We start from the raw sequence: 21,850 nt of genomic DNA on the forward strand, positions 1-21,850 counted from the left end.
ACACACACACACACACACACACACACACACACACACACACACACACACATACATATTTGTGTCTAATGCTAGTTATCTCTAGAGTGGGGGAAGGAAAAAATTTACATGATAACTTTCTTACATATATAAAAGAAATAGCAAGTTGTACATAATAGATTTGCAGTTTCATATTCAATTGTTGTTTTTAATATATTGTTATGGAAATACTTATTTTATTGCATAAATTAAAAATAAAAATAGCTAATTTTTTTTTAAATTCTGCTATGGGTAAGAGACTTTGCTAGGCAGTAGAGATAGAGACAGAAACAAAACAGCCCCTTCCCTCAAAGAACTTATATTCTACTGGGATAGTGGAGAGCTGACTCTTATACAGAGAAGTAAATACAAAGTAAAATGAAGTTAATTCAAAAACAAAAGAGCACTTATAATTTCAGGAGTGGAGAGGAGATCAGAAAAGGTTTCTGGTAGGGAGTGGCTTCTGAGTTGTAATTTCAATAAATCAACTAGAGTTATATTAAACATCTACTGTGTGTCAGATACCATGCCAGGTACTAGACAGAGAAAGACTGAAAAAACAAATCAATCCCTGCCTTTTTTAAGGAGTTTATGGAAATAATAAATTTTTGAACAGGAAGAGAACTTAGAAACCAAAGTTCAGCCCCATTATTTTACTAAAGTAAAGTGACTTGCTCAGAGCCATCCCAACTAGTAAGATTTGAACCCCAAAAGTTTCACTCTAGCCACTATACCATGTTGTTACTCATGCTATCAGGAAAGACAACATGTTCAAATACGAGTACATACAAAAATCTATAAAGGGCTTCTTGGGTAGGAGAGGTTGTAGCTGCTAGAGGAATCAGGAATCTCACACAGAAGCTAATGATTAAGCTTAAGCTTAGAAGGAAAACAGGGATACACGAAACAGGAAGACAGGCATGAGAGAGAGCACATTCTAGTCATGAGGACCAACCTGTGCAAAACACAGAGATGGGAGATGAAATGTCATGCGTGAAGAAGTTTCAAGAAAACTAGTTTGATTGGACCACAGAGTATGTGAAGGGGAATGATGCACAAAAAGCTTGGGAAAATGGGATCCAGGTTGTAAAGGTCTTTAAATGACAAATAGACAATATTTGGAAATGACAAATACTTGCTCCTAGAGGTAATACAGATTATTAGAATTTCCTGAGCAGAGGATTGACACGATCAAATCTGGGCTTTAAGAATATCACTTTGGCAGCTGTGTGGAAGATGGATTAAAAAGGAAGAGCTGAGTCAAAGCAAGACAACAAACATTTATTTAATGTTTACTTTATGCAAGGACTGTACTAAATGCTAGGGATACAAATAAAAGTAAACAGAAAAATGATCACCTTATTTCTAACAGGGGAAGTAATATACAAAATGGAGTTAAAAGTGGGCAAGGAATGAAGGTACTCACCTGGCCCTGGTATTGAAATCCTGAATCCCAACTGGAAGGAGAATGAAAGTTGGAACCCTTGGGCCCCTCCTCAAAATGGAAAGCCTGAAAGGATAAGAGAGCCCAGGAAAGTGATTGCAATAGTCTAGGCAGGAGGTGAGGAGGGCCTTTGAGGAAAACCATGTGTAAGGAAGGCATGATTTCTAGACATGAGGAACCCCCTGTTCAGAGGTCTGGAGGCAGAAGACATACGCTATACTATACTATACACTATATTACAGTATGCTACACTATACTATACTATACCACACTACATTATATTATACTATACCATACCATAATATACCACACTACATCATACTATGCCTTGCCATACCATATTAAACAATACTCTAATATGATATAAGTACAGAAACAGATAGCAAACCAGTTTGACTGGAATGAAGAGTGTGGAAAGGGTAGTAAAAGAAAGGTAAATGAAAGCTAGATTGGGAGCTGGGGGCAGGGATTTAAATGCCAAATAGAGAAGTTTGTACTTTTTTCCTGATGTCAATAAGGTGTTTTGTTACTAATGATTTCAAGTAGGAGAGTGTTTTGAGAATATGAATCTGGCATCTAGGAGAGAAGAAAGACTGATGGCAAGAAGACAATTTAGGAAGCTATGGCAGTGAGGTAGGCAAGAAGAAATGAAGTCATGAGGTAGAATCAATGAAACTAGAGAGAAAAGGATAGAAGCAACACATATTGTGAAGGGAAGACCAACAAGACTCACCATCTTATTCAATATGGGATCTAAGGGAGAGAGAAGAAGCAAAGGTAATTCCAAAGCAGAGAAAAGGGCAAGGCTAGAACACTTTCTCTTCAATAACTTCTGACTAGGCTATTTAAACTCTCCAGCAAATTACGTTCACAGTGGAATACTGTGGTGGTGGACTTCATTCAAAGTTTGAAAAAGAGCCAGTGTTTCCAGTAATGGTGATAATTAGCTTGTCCTTATCTCCGTACTGATGTTCCACATTGTTGTTGCTGAATCACTTTTCAGTTGTGTCCAACTTTTTGTGACCCCAATTCGAGGTTTTCTTGGCAAAAATACTGGAGTGGTTTGTCATTTCCTTCTCTAGCTCATTTTGCAGATGAGGAAACTGAGGCAAAGAGGCATTAATTGACTTGCCCAGAGTCACATAACTAGTAGAAGTGTCTAAGGCCAGATTTGAGCTCATGAAGAGAAATCTTCCTGACTCCAGGTCTGGCACTCTACCATTGCCCCAACTAGCTGCCCTTGCATTGATATAAACTTCGGTACTAACAGCTGGCAAATGGTTCATAGTTTGGAGAAAAGATTTGGGGATCTACTTTTAAAAATTCTATTTATTCAGTATGTAATTGTTTAACCTTTATGCTATGTATTGTGCCTTGATAAAACACTGTGGGGGTTATGAAAAAATATAAGGCCCCATTTTCTGCCTTCCTAGAACTTATAATCTAACAAAAATACTAAAGAAAATTATTTCAGACTCTGATTTTTTTTTGCTCCAATTCTATTATTTCATCAGTTACATAATATAAATTAACTGGAAATCATAAATATTAATCATCTTTCCCAATGCCCAGCTAGTAAATGGCTATGGGGCCTTGGGTGAATCCTTCACCTTCCAGGCTCTAAGTTACCTCATGTCTAAAATGATAAAGCTAGACTAGATGGTGTCTAATGCCCCATGTAGTTTTTAAAAAGTCTCTGATTCTAATCAGTTCCCTTTACTTTATGCTGTATATACTCATATTTCCACAGAGTTTTCTGTCCTGTATATCTTTAGTATTATGGGCACAAAATCATAGTGTAACAGTTATACTGCTCTCTATTACTGCATCATTTACTTGAAAGTTCTTTTTTCATATTTAGCTGGAAATTTAGGTTTCAGATAAATAATTATTTTAAAAATATATCCAAGGAGAGATGGATAAATGAAACCCACAGATAATCCTAAAGACTCCTCTTTCTCATTTGCTGGATGCTGTGCTAGCCAGGGGAATATGTTAGTTCCCAGGTTACAGCAAGAAGCAAAAACAATTGCTTCAAGTTTGTTTGTTTTTTAGCCTTTCCTTCCTCCTTTGTGAAAACAGCTAAAGGCTGGGCAGAAGGCGGGGACTCTTGACCCCTCAGAATTCAGGGTTTCTTCATTTGGACTTTGTGAAATTTTTTATGTATTTCAATAATTACATTTCAATACATATAATTGGTTTCCTTTGGAACCTGTTATACAGAGAAAGGATCCATAAGTTTACCCAGATTGTCAAAGAGGTCCAGTGCACAAAAAACAGCTAAGAACCCTTAGGTTAGGGGCGACTTAGTGGCAAAGGGAATAGAGCACTGGCCCAGAGTCAGGAGGACCTGAGTTCAAATCCGACGTCAGACACTTTGACACAATTACTAGCCCTGTGATGTTGGGCAAGTCACTTAACCGCATTTGCCCTCCAAAAAGCAAAAAAAAAAAGAAGAAGAAGAACCCTTGGGTTAGATCGTCCCTACTTGAGATAACTAAGAAATGACTGGGAAAAAAATCTTGGCTATATTTGGGTCTCAGGAGATCTTTTCCTTGTAGTCAATAGGATGTCTATTGGACTTTTCAAGTTCTCTAACCACCTTTTCTCCCAACAACAACAAAAGAAGATAATGAGAAGATCCTGAAAGATCAGAAAGTCCTTACTAGTGGGCATATCTGTCAGAGCTGGGTCATTAATTCTGGTCATTTCATCCTTAATTATGGCATTGTAAACACATTCTTAGACCTTTAAAAGATCTCCAGCCTCAATATGCAACTACCATCTGTCCTTCCAGTCCTCTGTCTAAAGGTCAAATTATACTACTCACTCTTCTTCAAGCCATCTTATCTTTTTCCACCCACTTGACCCTATATTTTATTATTTCCAGACTACCCTGCTCCCACCCCTGATTTTTGAAATTGTCCTATCTTTCAAGACCCAGCTCAAATACCACTCTTCCATGAAATCTTCCCATCTTCCATGAAATTGTCCTATTTAGAAGTGATCTCTCATATTCAGAATTCAAAGCCCCTCTCCTATTTATTTCTCATTTAACTTAATTCAATGAATATTTATTGAGAACTTACTATGTAACAGATATCAGGCAAAACACATAGGGAATCAAAAAAAAAAAAAATTCTCTGCCTTCAAACACTTTACATTGTATTGGAAGTGGGGCAGTGGAAACACAGTATATAAATATATGTACATACACACACACATATATATACATACATATACATATATATACACAGTGGTTAAGTAAAAAACTCACCAAGTTATTCAAGTAATTTCTTTTTAAAATGATCCAATTTAATTAATGCTTCATTTTTATACTATCTTTATTTCCAAGTAAATATTATTTTATATTCATCTAAGCGTACCTATGTGTATATTTCAAATATATATTTCCATGTATATATTTATATATTATATGTACACATAAAGCACACACATATATCTCTGTTATTAGGGGTAGTTTGCTGCATAGGGGAGTGGGTCTTACCCACTTGAGTATGTGTGTATGTATTTTATGTATATATATTATATCTGAAATATGTTCATGGTGTGTGTATATGTGTGTATGTATGTAGCTGTGTATATATGTATGTGAATATGCATGTATATATACATACATACATGCATACGTATGTGCACATGTAATTTCCAAGTAGATAAGGACCCACTCTCCTATATATCCAAACTATCCTTTATAACAAAATTTTAAAAAGAGAAAAGAAAAAGTTTAAGAAAGCTAACCAAAATATCAGCTATGTCTTGACAGTATATATATATACTATTCACAGACCCACAGTCTTCCACCTTTGCAAAGTGGGAAGGGAGATGCATTTCCCAAACTTTTTACCAACACCAAGCTTGGCCATTATTGTCGTTAGTTTTTCATTTCCCTTTGTTGCTGTTATTATTGGTTTTTTTCTGAAGTTATTGTACAGATCGTCAGAATGTCATTTCAGGAGACAGAGAATACTAGTGACTGAGGGAACCAGTAAAATTTCCTGACGGAGGCAGAGCCTAAGCTGAGCTTTGAAAGAACCTAGGGCTTCTAAGAGGCAGATGCTCCTGTTCTAGTCTGCACAGGCTTGGTCCTGGAATATGCATGCTGTTATCTGAGGCCTAACTTAGCTAAAGACTGAGAGGCACAATTTTCAGCCAAAGCAAGGGCTGGGTTCAAGTCAGCTCTAATTGACTTGAGAACTAATTATTAAATCTTTAGCATGAGCATTTACACCTCAGGAGTCAGCAATGGCTACAAATCAAGACTTGATTCATTGCTTTGTTGATTGTCTAGACTTAAGGAAGTGTTAATAATGAAGATTAAGCTTAAAAGTTTTTTACATACTTTACCCCCCTGGAGAGCCTAGGTGTTTAAACATTTGCCAGCACCCCCCTGTTTTGCTCTATAAATTTTGTTTGAGCTCAGCAAGAACTTAATGAAGTTATCACCAGACTGGAGGTCTGGTGACTGTAGGGTAATAAATAATGAGGAGGAGGAAGGAGGAAGCAGAGGAGGAAGAGGAGGAGGAGGAAGGAGAAGAGAAGGAGGAGGAGGATAAAGAAGAGGAAGTAGAAAAAGAGGAGAAGAGGGAGGGGAAATGGGAGGGGGAGGATGGCAATAGGAATTTATATAGTGTTTTAAGATTCGCAAAGTGCACTCCCCTGCACTTCATCATGCCCCAGAAACCTCTTCCTCCTGCAAAATTGCTTCATTCCTAGACTTCTCACCTCCACAGTACCTTTGTCCTGGGGTCGCCTCTCTCCCTCTGCTTGGAGGACAGACCTCTCTTCCCAGAACCCTGATTTAAGGAGAAGTCAGACAAATCTTCATTTCCCACCCAGGGCTTCTCTGTTTCCTTTTGTATTTCTTCTCTTCCTTTAGATTGTGAGTTCCCCAAAGGCAGGGACTCCTTTTGCCTTTTTTTTGTATCCTTAGAACTTAACACAGTGCCTGGCACCTAGTAGATGCTTAATAAATGTTTTTGATTGACTGACTTTACATCCATTATCTCATAAGAGCCTCACAAAGACCTTAGCAATGACCATTCCTGAAGACTATCTTGCTATTTAATTGTTTCAGTCATGTCCAGCAATTTGTGACTCCATTTGGGGTTTTCTTGGCAAAAATCCTGGAGTGTTTTGCCATTTTCTTCTCTAGTTCATTTTATAAATGAGGAGACTGAGGCAAACTGGGTTAAGTGACTTGCTCAGGGTCATACTACAGGGTCAAAAAAGGGTTTCAATCTGTCTTAATGGAATGCAGTAGGATAGACACTAAGGAAATCAGAGCTCTTTGAAGTATTGTACTGTAGATATGGGCAATTCCTCTCCCCTATGATAAGATCCTTAAGGGAAAATTCTGCCCCTTATTTGCCTTCATATCTGTCCCAGTGCCTTGCTCATACTTTAATGTTTCTTAACTGGAATCAAATGTAATTTAATTGTCCTAAAAAAAAAAAAAGAAAACAAATGAAAAAAAATTAGTGAGCATCCAGAGAAAACATTTTATTTTCATGTTTCCCAGTGGGGAGTCTTACGAGTCACCTCAGAAATTGAAGATGATGTGTCTGTATGTCTTTCTCAGGTACTGTGTCTAATAAGCCGAACAGTGGCACATCCTGGCCAGTGGTCGTGGCAGGTCTGCTTTTTATATGCATCTTTCTATTTGGTCTTGGAATAAGAAAGTGGTGTCAGTACTGGAAGGAAATGTGAGTACCCTGTCAGGTGATGGGGACACAGACTGCTCAAAAGGCTGAGGGTGGTGGTACTTTTCACTTTCTACTTTCACAATTCTTTTAAATTTGCACTCATTGGAGTACTTAGGTGGTATTCTTGTTCAGTCATTTCAATCATGTTCAACCCTTCTTGGGGTTTTCTTGGCAAAGAAAAGAGAGTGGTTTGCTAATTCATTCTCTAGTTCATTTTACAGATGAAGAAACTGAGGCAGATGGGGCTAAGTGACTTGCCCAGGGTCACATAGCTAGATAGTGTCTAAGGCCAGATTTGAACTCAGGAAGATGAGTCTTCCTGACTTCTGGCTTAGCACTCTATCTGCTGTGCTACCTAGATGCCCATTTTATTTTATTTTATTTGCCTTTTGGAGGGCAATTGGGGTTAAGTAACTAGCCCAAGGTTACATGGAGAGTTTTTGTGTGTGTGTGTGGGTGTGGGTGTTAAGTGTCTGAGTCTGGAACCGAACTCAGGTCCTCCTGACTCTGGGGCTGGCACTTTACTCACTGTGCCACCTAGCTGCCCCTGCCCATTTTATTAATGTAAAAAAAAAAAAAAACCCTGAGACACAGAAAGGCAATATAAATTCCAGAATCACAAAGCTAGGGATGAAGGAATCTAGAATTCAGAGTTGAAAGCAACTGTAGATATCATCAATTTTAGCCCATCTCCCCATGCACAACTTTCTTTTACAAATGGGAAAATAGAGACCCAGAAAGATAAATGAATTGCCCAATGTCAAATTAGAAGGATTTGAACCCAGTTCACCTGGCTTCAGACCCAGTTATTTTCCCTATGTACCAGAATTAATAATTACTAGCCCTAATACAAAGAATCCCTCTCACAACATCACTAGTAGTGGAAACCAAAAGTCCTACTGTCACAAATTTAGAGATGCTGAAACTACATCTCAGAGACTTAGCCTGGGCAACATAATTACTAAGGGTCAGAGCTGAGATTTGAGCCAAAGTGTGCTAATTCTAAGAGTGGAGTGTGTTCCGCTATTCTGCACAGTCTCCTAAGACTGTTCTTCATTTACTTGGCCAAGTCTTAGCAGTCATTCATTCAGGCTGAACAAATCAGTGTGCATGAAATGAGAAATGAACCTCACCCCTGTCCAAAACCTAAACTGGGTTTTCTTTTAAATCTTCATTATTTTTCATTTTCATGCATCTCTGAACAGTCTAGGACCAGCTGGGCCTGGAAGTCGAAGTGTGAAATTAGGGGAGAAAGTAATTTCAAGAAAGATTTCCAGCATTTTATCAACAAAGTATGCTTTTAGGGGACTTTTTTTTTCTTAAAGATGAGGGTGATGGGAGAGGTAGAGAAAGGGTGAAGGATTTATATTCTCTCTTCTATACCTAAAAAGAGACTTCATGGCATATTGGTTACAACACAGAACTTGGAGGTAGGGCTTGATTTCAAATCCTGCCTCAGATATACCTACTAATTAGGTGGCTCTTGGCAAGCCACTAAAACTGTTTCCTCGTCTGCAAAAAGGTGAACATAAGAATACTTACCCTACAGAGTCACATAACATTCAGAAAGTGCTCACAAAACCTAAAGCACTATCAACATGTCAGCTTTTATCCTTATGATTTTTGGGGGAAAACAAAAAACCACTTTCCAAAGCCCCTCACACCCTATCTTTGCCACTTATTAGAGATTCAGACTGAAGGACACTGTCTTTGGATGCAGAGACTGGGCTTCAATATCCAGCCTCTGATCCTTCCTTCCTGTGTGACCTTCAGCATGTGACTTAATCAGTTTTTTTATCAATAAAGCGAGAAGATGGGGCTAGGCGACCTCAGACTGATGTCCTTTGCAGCACTAAGTCTAACATCTAGCAAACTTCCTGGGCTTCAGTTTTCTCATTTATCGACTGAGAACAATGACAGCTGCCTTTCCCATCTGATGAGATTGTTGTGATGATGGTAATAATTGATTAGTAATAAATAAATTAATAATATATAAAGTAATAGTATTGGGGCAGCTAACTAGTGCAGTGAATACAGCACTGGCCCTGGAGTCAGGAGTTCAAATACAGCCTTGGACACTTAACACAAAAACTAGCCGTGTGACCTCGGGCAAGTCACTTACCCCCAATTGCCCTCCAAAAAGCAAAAAAAACAAACAAACAATAAAGTAATAGTATTATATGTTTGTTGTTATTGAGTCATATATACTCTTTGTGACCCCATTTGGGGTTTTCTTGGCAAAGACACTGGAGTAGTTTTCCATTTCCTTCTCCAGCTCATTTCATAGATAAGGAAACTGAGGCAAAGAGGCTTAAGTGACTTGCCCAGGGTCACACAGCTAGTAAATGAGACTAGATTTGAACTTATGATAAGGCGACTTCTTGATTCCAGGCCTGACAATCTGTGCTCTATGGCACCACCTAGCTGCACGGAGGCACGACTAACACAGGGCTCTTTGCCAGGTAGTGGGAGAACTATAAGGTAGTGGGAGAACTATTTGTTTCATAGAGTGTCCATTCCCTTGCCTGGTCCCCAGGCTCTCACCCCTACAGGGTCTCATAGTCATTACTTCCCTCACCTAAAGCACCTTGTGACAAATTACATCAGTTCGGGGTCAAGAGGGGGCAAGGATTAACAGTGAAGGCAAATGAAGCTGACAGCCACCATCTCTATAATAAACTTAGCCCTCATCCTACTTAGTTCCTACCCTTCCCCCTGTGCTCCCTGGGAACCATCTTTTTTAGTTAACAAAATTCCCTTCATCATAGACTTTTTTCACTCATATTACTTCCCCCTTTCTCATTAAAATCTAACTTTCTCCTGAAGAAATCTTGTCTCTTGGCACCCTCTCCTAGACTAACTGTTCCTTCTCTAATAGCCCCTTACACACGACCAGAAGCTGACATACTCCTTGCTCTGCACTCCCATACTCATTCTTTTTTTCTACCAACATCATTCAGTAGCCACTTCTCCCTTAAATTCTGGACTTTTGTAGCAAGCATCTGTGGAATTCTAGGACCCTGTCTCCTCTCCAGTAAGTTCAATGTCTGGCTCACAATCTTCTTCCCCATGCAAATCCACTTCAAAATCCTAGCCATTCCCATTCTTCAAACTGGTCAGATCTCAGTCTCTATTTCTAGTCTAGAAGCCCAGCTCAACTGAACATGGAAATGGTCATACCTTAGAGCAGTGATGTCACACTCAAATGCAAAAGGGGCCACTAAACAGTATACAAGGATCCTTGTGGGCACATGTTGACTTAGAAAACCACATATTAATATTACTTATGTTCTATTGTATTTTTATTTATTTTGTTGAATCTTTCCCAATTACTTTTTAATTTAATTTTGGCAGTGTTATAGACTGCATGTAGCCTCAGGTCATGAGTTTGACACCCATGCTTTAGACCACAGATTCTTAACCTATATTCTCTCAGTGGACAGATGCCAGGGGGTCTGTGCAATTGCATGGGGAAAAAAATTACATCATTATTTCTACTCACCTCTAAGTGAAATTTAACATATCCTTCAAATATTTAAAAACTTTATTCTGAGAAGGAGTTCACAACTTTCCCTAGACTGCAGAAGGGGTCCATGAAACAAATCAAGGTAAAAACTCTTAATTACGTTTGGCTAGGGGGCATAGTGATTAGAGCACTGGTCCTGGAGTCAGGAGGACCTGAGTTAAAATCCAACATCAGACACTTGACACACTTACTAGCCATGTGACTTTGGGCAAGTCATTTAACCCCAATTGCCCTCCAAAAAGCAAAAAAAAAAATAGAACTCTTGATTAAGAGGCTTCCCCACACCCTCAACTCAAGTGACTTTTTCTCCAGGTACCAGATTTCCTAGTTATATTTATTAGTACTCAGGTCAGCTATCACCACCAGCAGCAGCAGTAATAACAGTTCATTGATAAAAGTACTCTTCAATATTAATTCTGCTTTTCAAAATAAAAAGCTCATATTACTTTGAAAAATAGCCCACAATTACTTCAAATTAGTAATGCATATAAAAGTTCTTCCAACCCCATACTCATATCATATGGACTATTTGTACTGTGGCTATGAGAGGAGATGGTAGTCCACACTCAAATAACATTCTTTTTCTTATAAAATATCGAAGAATTTTTTACACATTGTAAAGCAAGCATAATACAAAAACCTAAACTCTGTGCTTACTATTATCATCTAATAACTGGATGACCTTGAGAAATCACTGAAACTTTCTGAGCCTCAGTTCCCTAATTTATAAAATAGAGAGGATAACCATTGTCTCTCTCACAAATGCTGGGAAGAACACTTGACAGTGCATTTGTGAAAATGGTTTTTCAAAGCTACAAAGCCTCAGTGAAAGGCATTATTGATTGTCCTCTACAGAATACAATGCCATCTACCCCTGTGTTACTCAAGTCCCACTCTGATGCCATATTATGTTGAGGGAGTGGTCCCAGGTTCATGTAATAGAGGATCATATGGATCCTCCATTATAGAGGTACATAAGTTGAGAGTCAGATGACTCATAGGTCATTTAGTCCAAGCCATGCTTGAACAGCAATGACCTCTACAGAATCCCTGATAATTGGTCTTCTTGAAAATTGACAGAGGGAACATCCTTCCAGTGGCAACCAATTGCACCTTGGGAGAGAACTACTTTTTAGAAGTTTTTCATTATTTTGAGAGAAAATCTATCTGCATAAATGCCACCCATTGTTCTTATTCCTTTCTTCTAGGATCAAGCAAACCAATAGTTAATTCTTCAAACAAATTACTCTGGTTCAAATACCTGGAGACAATTCTCACATAATAAGTCTTTCTTTTTGCATGCTAAAAACATCTTATTTCCTCAATAGATTTTTATATGCCATGGCATTCAATCCCCCAATAACCCTGGTCACCCTCCTCTAGACATGCTGTGTTTTGTCAATGCCCCTTCTAAAATGTGATACTCAGAAAAAAACATAATATTGCAGAAATTTGGTCCAACCAAAGCAAATAATAGTCCAACAACTACAGCCCTCATTCTGGACTTAGGTTTTTATTACCCAAACCTAAGCAAGATCACATTGACTTTTCTGACTTCCATGTCACATTGTGAAATCATTTTAAACTTGCAGTCTGTTAAAAGCCCCAGATCTTTTTTTTTTCATATCAATGGGTCATATTTTTCTTATCTTGCATTGTCCAGTTTATTTTTACTTTAATGTAAGTGTGTGCCTTTACTTTTATCCTTAGTGGATTTTATCATGTAATATTTTGGTCTGTTGTAATTGCCTCCTGAAATTTTTTAAGATCCAGATTTTGTCACGTAGCTTGTTGTTGGCACAGCAGATAGAAAAGTAGACTTGGCATCAGGCAGACCTGAAGCAGAATCCTGCCTCAGACATGTACTACCTGTGTGGCCCTTGACAACTCACTTAGCCTCAGTTTTCTCATCTGTAAAATGGGTATGGTGGTAGCAACTGCTTCACAGGGTTTTTGTGAGTATCAAATGTGTAAAGTGTTTTGTAAACATTAAAATGCTATCTATATTCTAGCTATTATAATGTCACATAGATAGGTTCAATTCCTGTGAATAATGAGTAGTATAAAGTGGTAGCAGGTATTCAAATTCACACTATATGAGGTTATAACTATGTAAAATATGGTAATAGGTTCCAAAGTGATGGAAATTTGAAGTGTGAATTTGAATGATGTGACTATTTCTTGAGATTCATAAATTGTACTAATTGTATAAGCTTCATAAATTCACCATAAATGTCTTCATCCCTGGCACTGATTTGAATCTTGAACAGAACCAAAGAAAAATACTTAGCATATAAAGCATTCCATTACTGTCATCATTCCAATTGACATTGATCATTTCTCTCTGGGTCTGGACTTTGTATCATTTCCAAGTCTACCTAAATATAAACTTAGGCAGCTGACATCCATCTGTCTTGTCAAGGATATCCAGTTGACTAACCCTGTCAAATCTCCAGTCTTACAGCACTCCTCAAATTCTACACAGTTTTTCAAAGACTACTAATATATTCTTCAGAAATCACATTTGCAAATTCTACCAGTATCCTAGGAGGCAGTACATCTGGCGTTAGTGATCTAGGGTGTTATGGATGCTTTATTGGTCCTCAGTTTTATTCCAATCAGTATTAATCAGTTTGACATGATTCCAAAGGAATAGGGATTATAAATTCTGATAAGAAGCCTCACAGCTGTGAACTGCAGATTGAAAGTTCACTTGCTTAGGGGGGCGGAGTCAAGATGGCAGAGTAGAAACAGGACCTCAGTGTGCCTCTGGCTCACACCACCTCCAATCCATGTAAAAGGGGACTCTAAACAAACTTTGGAGCTGCACGACCCACACAATCATACAGAGAAGCTAACCTCCTGCTGAGGACAGCCCAGCAGGCCAGCAGGAATCAGTCAGTACAGTGCTCTGGGAGCCAAGCCCAGCCCCACGTGGAGGCTTTAGCCCCAGGGCAGGCCTGACCAGCTGCCGGCCAGAGGGACTCCAGATCAGCAGCAGCTGTGGCAATTTCCAGATCTATCAACACATAGATGCAAAGGACAAAGTGAGAGGTCAGTGCAATGTGGACTTTGGGACCCAGTAAGTGGGAGTGTGTCAGCTTTTGCCCCCAGGGCGAGAAGCTGCTGTGACACCAGCACAGCCAGTTAGCACCATGTGGCAGCTTCAGCTCCTGGCCTGCAGAGTGCAGGGGGACCAAGCACCAGTCTGAGGGGTCATGGCTCTTGCTTTAACCTGCTTGGATCTGGATTGCAGTCTAGGGTGGAGGTCCTGGGGTGTGTGTCCAGTTGCCAAAGCATGTGGAGACCTCAGAGAGGGCACCCATCTAATACCTCCAGCAGCTAAGAAAACCCCAGCATTTGGGACGAAAGCTCCCCTGTCTGGTGGCAGAGTCCTACTGTGGCAAAAAGCCCAGGGGTCAAGTGACTGAGGGGCAACATGACCAGGCAAAGGAAACAAAGCAGACAGAAGATTCCAACATTAGACTCCTATTTGGGGGACAAAAGGATCAAAGCATGGAACAGGAGGGAGACAGTGAAGTCAGAACTCCTGCACCAAAAGCTTCAAAAGAAAATATGAGCTGGTTACAGGCCATAGAGGACCTTAAGAAGCAGATAAGAGAAGTGGAGGAAAAATTGGGAAGAAAAATGAGAATGATGCAAGAAAGTTATGAAATGAGAGTCAACAGCCTGACTGAAGAAAATAATACCTTAAAAATTAGACTAACTCAAATGGCATAAAAGGCTCAAAAAACCAATGAGGAGAAGAATGCCTTCAAAAGCCGAATTTGCCAGATAGAAAAAGAATCTCAAAAGCTCACTGAGGAGAATCATTCCTTCAGAATTATATTGGAGCAAATGGAAGCTAATGACTTTATGAGAAATCAAGATGCTGTTAAACAGATCCAAACAAATGAAAGAATAGAAGGCAATGTGAAATATCTCATGGGAAAAACCACTTACCTGGAAAATAGATCCAGGAGAGATAATTTAAGAATTATTGGACTACCTGAAAGCCATGATCAAAGAAAGAACCTAGAAATCATCCTCCAGGAAGTTCTCAAAGAAAACTGCCCTGGTGTTTTAGAACCAGAGGGCAAAATAGAGGTTGAAAGAATCCACTGATCACCTCCTGAAAAAGATCCCAAAAAGAAAACTCCTAGGAATATTATAGCCAGATACTGAAATTCCCAGATTAAGGAGAGAATATTACAAGCAGCCAGGAAGAAACAATTTGAATATTGTGGAAACACAATCAGGATAACCCAGGATCTGGCAGCTTCTACACTGAGGGATCGGAGGGCTTGGTATATGATATTCTGGAGGGCAAAGGAACTGGGATTAAAAGCAAGAATCACCTACCCAGCAAAGCTGAGTATGATGTTTCAGGGGAAAATATGGTCATTAAGTGGAATAGAGGACTTTCAAGCATTCTTGCTGAAAAAACCAGAGTTGAATAGAAAATTTGACATTCAGATACAAGAAGCAAGAGAAGCATGAGAAGGTAAACAGGGAAAAGAAATCATAAGAAACTTATCAAAGTGGAACTATTAACATTCCTACATGGAAAAATGATAATTGTAACTAATGAAACTTTTCTCAGTATGAAAATAATTGAAGGGAATAGAAATATGGATGGATGGATGGATAGATAGATAGATAGATAGATAGATAGATAGATAGATAGATAGATAGATAGATAGATAGATGATAGATAGATGTCTATATCAGACAGTATACAGGTATATGAATACATATATGAATATATGTATATATGTATACATAGATAGAGGGCACAGGACCAATTTAATAGGAAGGGATGATACTTAAAAGATAAAATAAAGAGGTGAGAGAGGAATATAATGAGAGGAGATGGAGAAAGACAGAGTGGGATAAACTTTCTCATATAGAAGAGGCAAGGGAAAATGGTTATAATGGAGAAGAAGAACAGGAAGGCAAAAGGGAATGGGTCAACCTTATTCTCATTGAATCTGGCTCAGGAAAGGAATAACATACACACTAAATAGGGTTTTTCACCCTACAGGAGAGTAGGGGGAAAGGGGATGAGAGGGGGGATGATGGAAGGGAGGGCAGACTTTGTGGGGGAAGGGAAGTTGGATGTACCCACTTCTTTTTTTAAAGCAATTGGGGTTAAGTAACTTGCTCAAGGTTACACAGCCAGCTATTTCTGAGCCCTGATTCTATCCCCAGGTCATCCTGACACTGGGGCCAGTGATCTTACTCGCTGAGCCACCTGGCCACCCTGGAAGTACCCACTTTTGAAAAGGTATAGGATCAAAGTAGAAAATAGAACAAGTGGGAGGTGGGATAGGAGGGAGGGAAATATAGTCAGTCTTTTACAATATATCTACTATGTTAATGTTTTGCATTAGCTACACATGTACAACCTATACTGAACTGCTTATCTTCCCAGTAAGTGTGGGTGACAAGGGAGGAAGGGAATGAATCTGGAATTCAAAGTTTTAAAATCAAATGTTTAAATATATATATATATATATGTATATATACATATATACACACTATTATTAATACTATTTTACATGTAATTGGGAAATAAGATATACAGGCACTGGGGCATAGAGATCCACCGTGCCCTACTGGAAAAGTCGAAGCGGGTATGGGAGAAGATATGGGAGAGAGCAGATTGGAGGAGGGGATATCCTGTGGGACTGCTATTTTGGGGCAGTGGGTAGGGGAAAAACGGGGAGAAAATTTGTAACTCAAAATCTGGCAGAAATGAAGGATGTAAATCAAAAAGCATTTGAAAAATGAAAAAAAAAGTTCACTTGCTTAATCATAGGAAGTTAACTAGAGAACTTCCACCCTTGTTTTTCCTTGCTATGGTTACCAAGTCCAGCATGGCAGAGGTGACTGAATTGCGTGGAAAGCCTTCTCCTTATTTTTATTACCCCTCCATCCCTAATCATCCCTCTTTTGCCTAACATGGGGAGATATCCATGAGCACTTGACCAATGAATGACCTTGCTTGCTGGCCTGCAGCCTGCCTTTCTAACATCCCATTGGCCCATGTGGATGTCTTGACATCTGTTTATCAGCCCAACCCATGGGTGTGCTTATGCACTTGGTAGGACCTCCTGAAAGATCAAGATAAGTCTGTTAAGGTCTGCTTACTAGCCCTTTCACCAGCTAATGGGCTTTTTGTATTTTGTGTAGTCTCTCCTAGAGGGTCATGGGCAAAGTCCATCAACCAATGAGATTTTGTATTTTTGGTCTGCTCTACCTGTATTGTCTGGGTATCAAACATTATAAAATCTAAGACCCTGGGGGAAAGGGACATCTCAGATTGTAAGGAAGATCTAAGGTCCACTTCAGGGGTTAGGAGAATTTTTGCCTCAAAACATTAAGTAAATATGAGTTATTGCTATATTATTTTTCTCATCTTAGATTCAATATGATTTGTCAGAGTTTTTGTTGTTTCTATTCATTCACTAATTTTGGGTTTGTACTCCCTGTTAACTGTCTTTGTCGTATTATTTCCAATCTAAAGACCATCCTCTTTGGTAGTGAGCCAATAGGCAAAACGACAATCAAAATAATTCTGCCTTCTCTTCAACATCTGTATCATCATCATTCTTTGAGTGGTAGTCTTAACTGTTCTGTGATCTTTCTCTTATCCTTAGCATAAGTAAAATAATAATAAAAACATGCTTTCTTGGCATTTTTGCCAACTTCAGCTCATTCAAAGTTTTAGCATTTCTGACATCAATTTTATCATACTATATATGATACCATGTATGCCAGGTTGACAGTCACAGAGGGGTCTCTTTCTTACTCATTGCCAGAAAGATTCTTGCCAAAGTCCTTCTTAATAGGTTGATTATTCACCTGGAAGATGGACATCTACCTGAGAGCCAGTGTGACTTCAGAAAGGGCCAAGGAATGGCTGATGTGATATTTGCTGTCCAATAACTCCAGGAGAAATTCCAAGAATAGAACAGAGATCTGTATACAACATTAGTCGATTGGACAAAGTCCTTTGATACTGTCATTCATGAGGGCTTGTGGAAGATCGTGGCAGAATTTGGTTACTTGGAGAAGTTTATCAGTATTTTCATGCCAGTTTCATGATGATACCCTTGCATGGGTTCTGGATAATGGGTGATACTCTCGTTCTTTCCCAGTCACCAATGGAGTGAAGTAAGGCTGTGTGTTTGCTCCTGTACTTTTTAGCATGATGTTTTCAGTGATGTGTGACACCTTCAACAAGGATGAAAATGACATCAAGGTCAGCTACTGCATTGATGGTATATTATTTAACTTGAAAAGGCTATAAGCCAAGGATAAAATGGAAGGAGAGTTGCTGTGTGACTTTCTATTCACATGTAATTGTGTACTCAGCCTGAGTCTGAGATGCAATGGAATATGGATCAATCTTCTGCCACTTGTACTAATTTTGACCTGACAATTAACACCAAGAACACAGAAGTTCTCCACCAGCCAACACCGCACCGTCATCCACATATGGAACCCTCAGTTAAAACAAATGGAGAAATTTTGAATGCCATGGATAAATTCACTTGCTTTGCAGTATACTTTCCAAGGACGTACACAGAGTTGATGAAGTTGATTAAGCATTATCAGAGCTAGCTTTGTGTGTGGGAGGCTCCAAAGGAAAGTATGGAAGAGAAGAGGGATTAGGCTGCTTTCCAAACTGAAGGTCTACAGAGCCATTGTGCTGACCTCATTGTTGTATGCCTGTGAAACCTGGACAGTCTACCAGTGCCATGCCAAGAAACTAAATTGCTTCCATTTGAATTGTCTTAGGAAGGTTTTGAAGATCACCTGGCAAGATAAGGTACTGAATACTGAGGTCCTTTCTTGAGATGAACTGTCAAGCATTCAAACTCTGCTGCAGAAAGTGCAAGTCTGGTGGTCTGGCCATGTTGTGTGAACGCCAAATGTTCATTTGGCTTTTTTTCTGTAGATATTACATCTGTTAGTAACCTCTCCAAGACTTAACTGCTCCTCCTCTGACACCCCTTGACTCCCAGAGCCAGGAAGAGGAGTTGGCATAGTCCTTGCTCCCCGTTGCTGCCCTCAGACCCTCCCTCTGCCATTGTCACTCAACAGCCATGTCTCCTTTAAAGATGACTCCATCCTTTTCATATCTATTGATACTACATATAGACCTTTCAGGTCAAGTCACTTTATCTCTTCAAAATTTCAGGACCTTACTCATAACCTTCTTCTTAACCCTTGACCCTTAACCCCTCCAAATTCTCTTACTTCCCAGTTCCTCAACCTTCTCCTCTCACATGACTTGTTTCCACACAACCTCAACCATGTACAGGAATATTTCAATATTTGATATTGCAAAGTGGAGTTTCTACTAGGATATAACCCATGTGGAACTCATATGCCAGGAGCCAAGCTGAAGTTTTAACAATGACACTAACCCTTAGCTTTAAATGTATATCCTTTCTGTGACCAAAGTTCCCCACTTTTAAATTTTTATTCAAAATAAACTTTATTAGGGGCGGCCAGGTGGCTCAGCGAGTAAGAGCACCGGCTCCAGTGTCGGAATGACCTGGATCAAATATGGGCTCAGATACTCAGCACCACACCCAGAAATAACTGGCCGTGTAACCTTGAGCAAGTTACTTAACCCCGATTGCCTAAAAATAAATAAATAAACTTTATTAATATCTGTGTTTTTTATAACACAGTCATTTCTCTATGGACTCTTCCACTCACTCCCCAAATCCTCCCTTAAAGCAAAGAATAACAGTCAAGAAAAACATAACAATTCAACAAGTATGTCAGTCTGCATCTGCTATATGTGGTCTTCACAGTCATTTGTTCTCTGGATTCAAGATTGGTCAGTTGAACTATCTTGAATTTAGTTGCTAGTTTCTGTGTATGTCTATGTTTAAAAATTTTGCATGTTTATAATTTTTGTGTATATTACTCTTTTCTTGTCTTTGTTTTATTCTATACCATTTCATCCAAATCCATGCTTCTCTACATTACTCATGTTTATAGTCTCTTTTGGCACAGTCCCTATCCTTCATATTTATATGTTCCAATCTGTTCAACTATCTCCAATAAATGGGTACCCAACTTTGTTTCCAGTCTTTTGCTATCACCAAAAAAAAAAAAGCTTCTTTAAATAATTTGGTATATTTGGGACCTTTCTTTTTGTCTTTGATTTCTTTGCCTTTCCATTAAAAAAAAGTGCTTTTTAACCTTCTTACCCACCCATCATGCAGTCAGAATTTAAACAATGATACTTTTTTCTTTCTTATAGAATGGAGAGACCACCACCATTCAAACCTCCACCACCGCCAATCAAGTACACTTGCATTGGAGAATCAGTTGGAGGTGATCTGCCCTGTCATGAGATGGAAACTCTCTAATCTTTCCTCTTGAGATTTTACTGAATAGCAGTACCTGGTCTCTATCCTGCTGAGAAAATAAAAGAGTTGGTGTTTTACATTACTCTGGCCCATCTGTCAAACTTACACCACAGCAAAAATTGATGTCAGATGTGAATCACCTTGTTATACAGTTGCTAGCTGTGCCATCTGCATATGCCTCAAATTGAAATGGGATGCTTGGAAATGTCCCTAGGATCAACAGTATTCATTCCAAACATTATCATCTTCAGAGATTTTATTGGCTTAATAAGAGATATAATTTAAAGGATATACCCTTTCAACTTCCTACTGCAACTGAAAAATGTTGAAGTTTTTCATTTTAACTGTGATTAATATGACAGCAATGGCTATAAGCATATGGCAGACCCAGATCGACCCTCACATTTTTTTCTGCCAGAATTCTAAGCTATTTACTCACACAGTAGTCAGCTTTGAATTTTTGCTGGTTTGCTATGAAAACTGAAAAGGAAAAAAAAAAGTAGAAGTAAAAGTACCTAGCAACAAGGCAGAATAATGAAAAGGTGAGAATGGCTTCAGCAACAACATTCCAAGTAGTTCTTTTCACCCCCAAAATTGACATAGGATTCACAAGGGGCAAAATCAAGAAACAGCTTTTCTTTTCCTTTCCTTATTCCAGTACTTACCTTCCTTCCTTCCTTCCTTCCTTCCTTCCTTTTTTCTTTCTTTCCTCTTTCTTTCTTTCTCTCTCTCCCTTCCTTCCTTTCCTTCTTTCTTTCTTTCTTTCTTTCTTTCTTTCTTTCTTTCTTTCTTTCTTTCTTTCTTTCTTTCTTTCTTTCTTTCTTTCTTTCTTTCTTTCTTTCTTTCTTTCCTTCACTTGATCCATCCACCAGGCTGAAGTACTTAGGAAAGCACATAACAAGCAGACAGGCAGAATAAAGACTGCTCTGGCATTTAGAATTATACTGTCCTCAATGTCCCCAAGCAAAGAATAGCTTTCTACTTGTCCTTTCTTGGTGCTTCAAAACACTTAATGACTAAATTGTTGGTTAGCAAATAACCAGCCTTACCCAAATCTAGTCCATTACATTTCACTCATTCCATTTTTAAATCCAGAGACCTTCTACTCATTCCATCAACTTGTTTTGACCTATTATGGAACAGGTCAAAGGACTGAGGCAAATTAGCATTAAGAAATTAACCCTTCTCTCACCACTTTTTCACTTTGCATCTAAACCAGAATATTGTGCATCAAAGATTGCACAGGTAATGACGGAGAAAGTGGTAGAAATGTTTGCTATTGGTTTTCCTGGGAGCTGGCGATATTTTTCTCCCTCATCCCTCCTCAAAAGAGGGGGAGGAGCAGATGTTAGAGATCCATCAAATGGTTGGTATTTCCTGTGGGGTATGTGGTCTGAGAGAGAATCTTTTAGCTAATGATCCATCTTTATTCCTTAGAATTCTTAGTGAGGTGCTTCTCTCTATAAAAGGAATAAAAGCTACCAGTTCCTTCCTTAGTCATTCCTTCTTCCTCTGTTTTAAAACAGCAATGAGAGCAGCTTGTTGTAGATGCTCCCTATGTAAAATCATTTACATGTAATACAGAAGGCAAGCCTGGATTATCACTGACTTGCAGAAAGGTCATTGTGTCCTCTCCTTCTCCTTCCCTCCCACTTCCTCCTCCTCCTCCTCTATCTCTCTCTCCCCTCTCCTCTGCTCTCCTTTCCTCTCTCTCTGTCTCTCTGTTCTGTCTGTCTCTTCC

At 39.0% G+C, this 21,850-nt stretch overlaps 1 protein-coding gene across 1 annotated transcript in view; it reads left to right on the forward strand.

The window, feature by feature from the left end:
* CD96 (CD96 molecule) overlaps positions 1 to 20,180 on the forward strand; it is a 123,540-nt gene extending 103,360 nt beyond the window's left edge. Inside the window, exons 13-14 of the mRNA XM_069069824.1 lie at positions 7,062 to 7,185; positions 20,001 to 20,180. Coding sequence (XP_068925925.1) covers positions 7,062 to 7,185; positions 20,001 to 20,109 — 233 coding nt within the window. The 3' untranslated portion in view covers positions 20,110 to 20,180. The remainder of the gene's footprint in view (positions 1 to 7,061; positions 7,186 to 20,000) is intronic.
* The last annotated feature ends 1,670 nt before the right edge of the window (positions 20,181 to 21,850 follow it).

Source organism: Petaurus breviceps, unplaced genomic scaffold (genome assembly GCF_028583685.1).
Source record: "Petaurus breviceps papuanus isolate PSGF00001 unplaced genomic scaffold, PetGlider_PUasm1.0 90792, whole genome shotgun sequence".
Taxonomy (NCBI): Eukaryota; Metazoa; Chordata; class Mammalia; order Diprotodontia; family Petauridae; genus Petaurus; species Petaurus breviceps.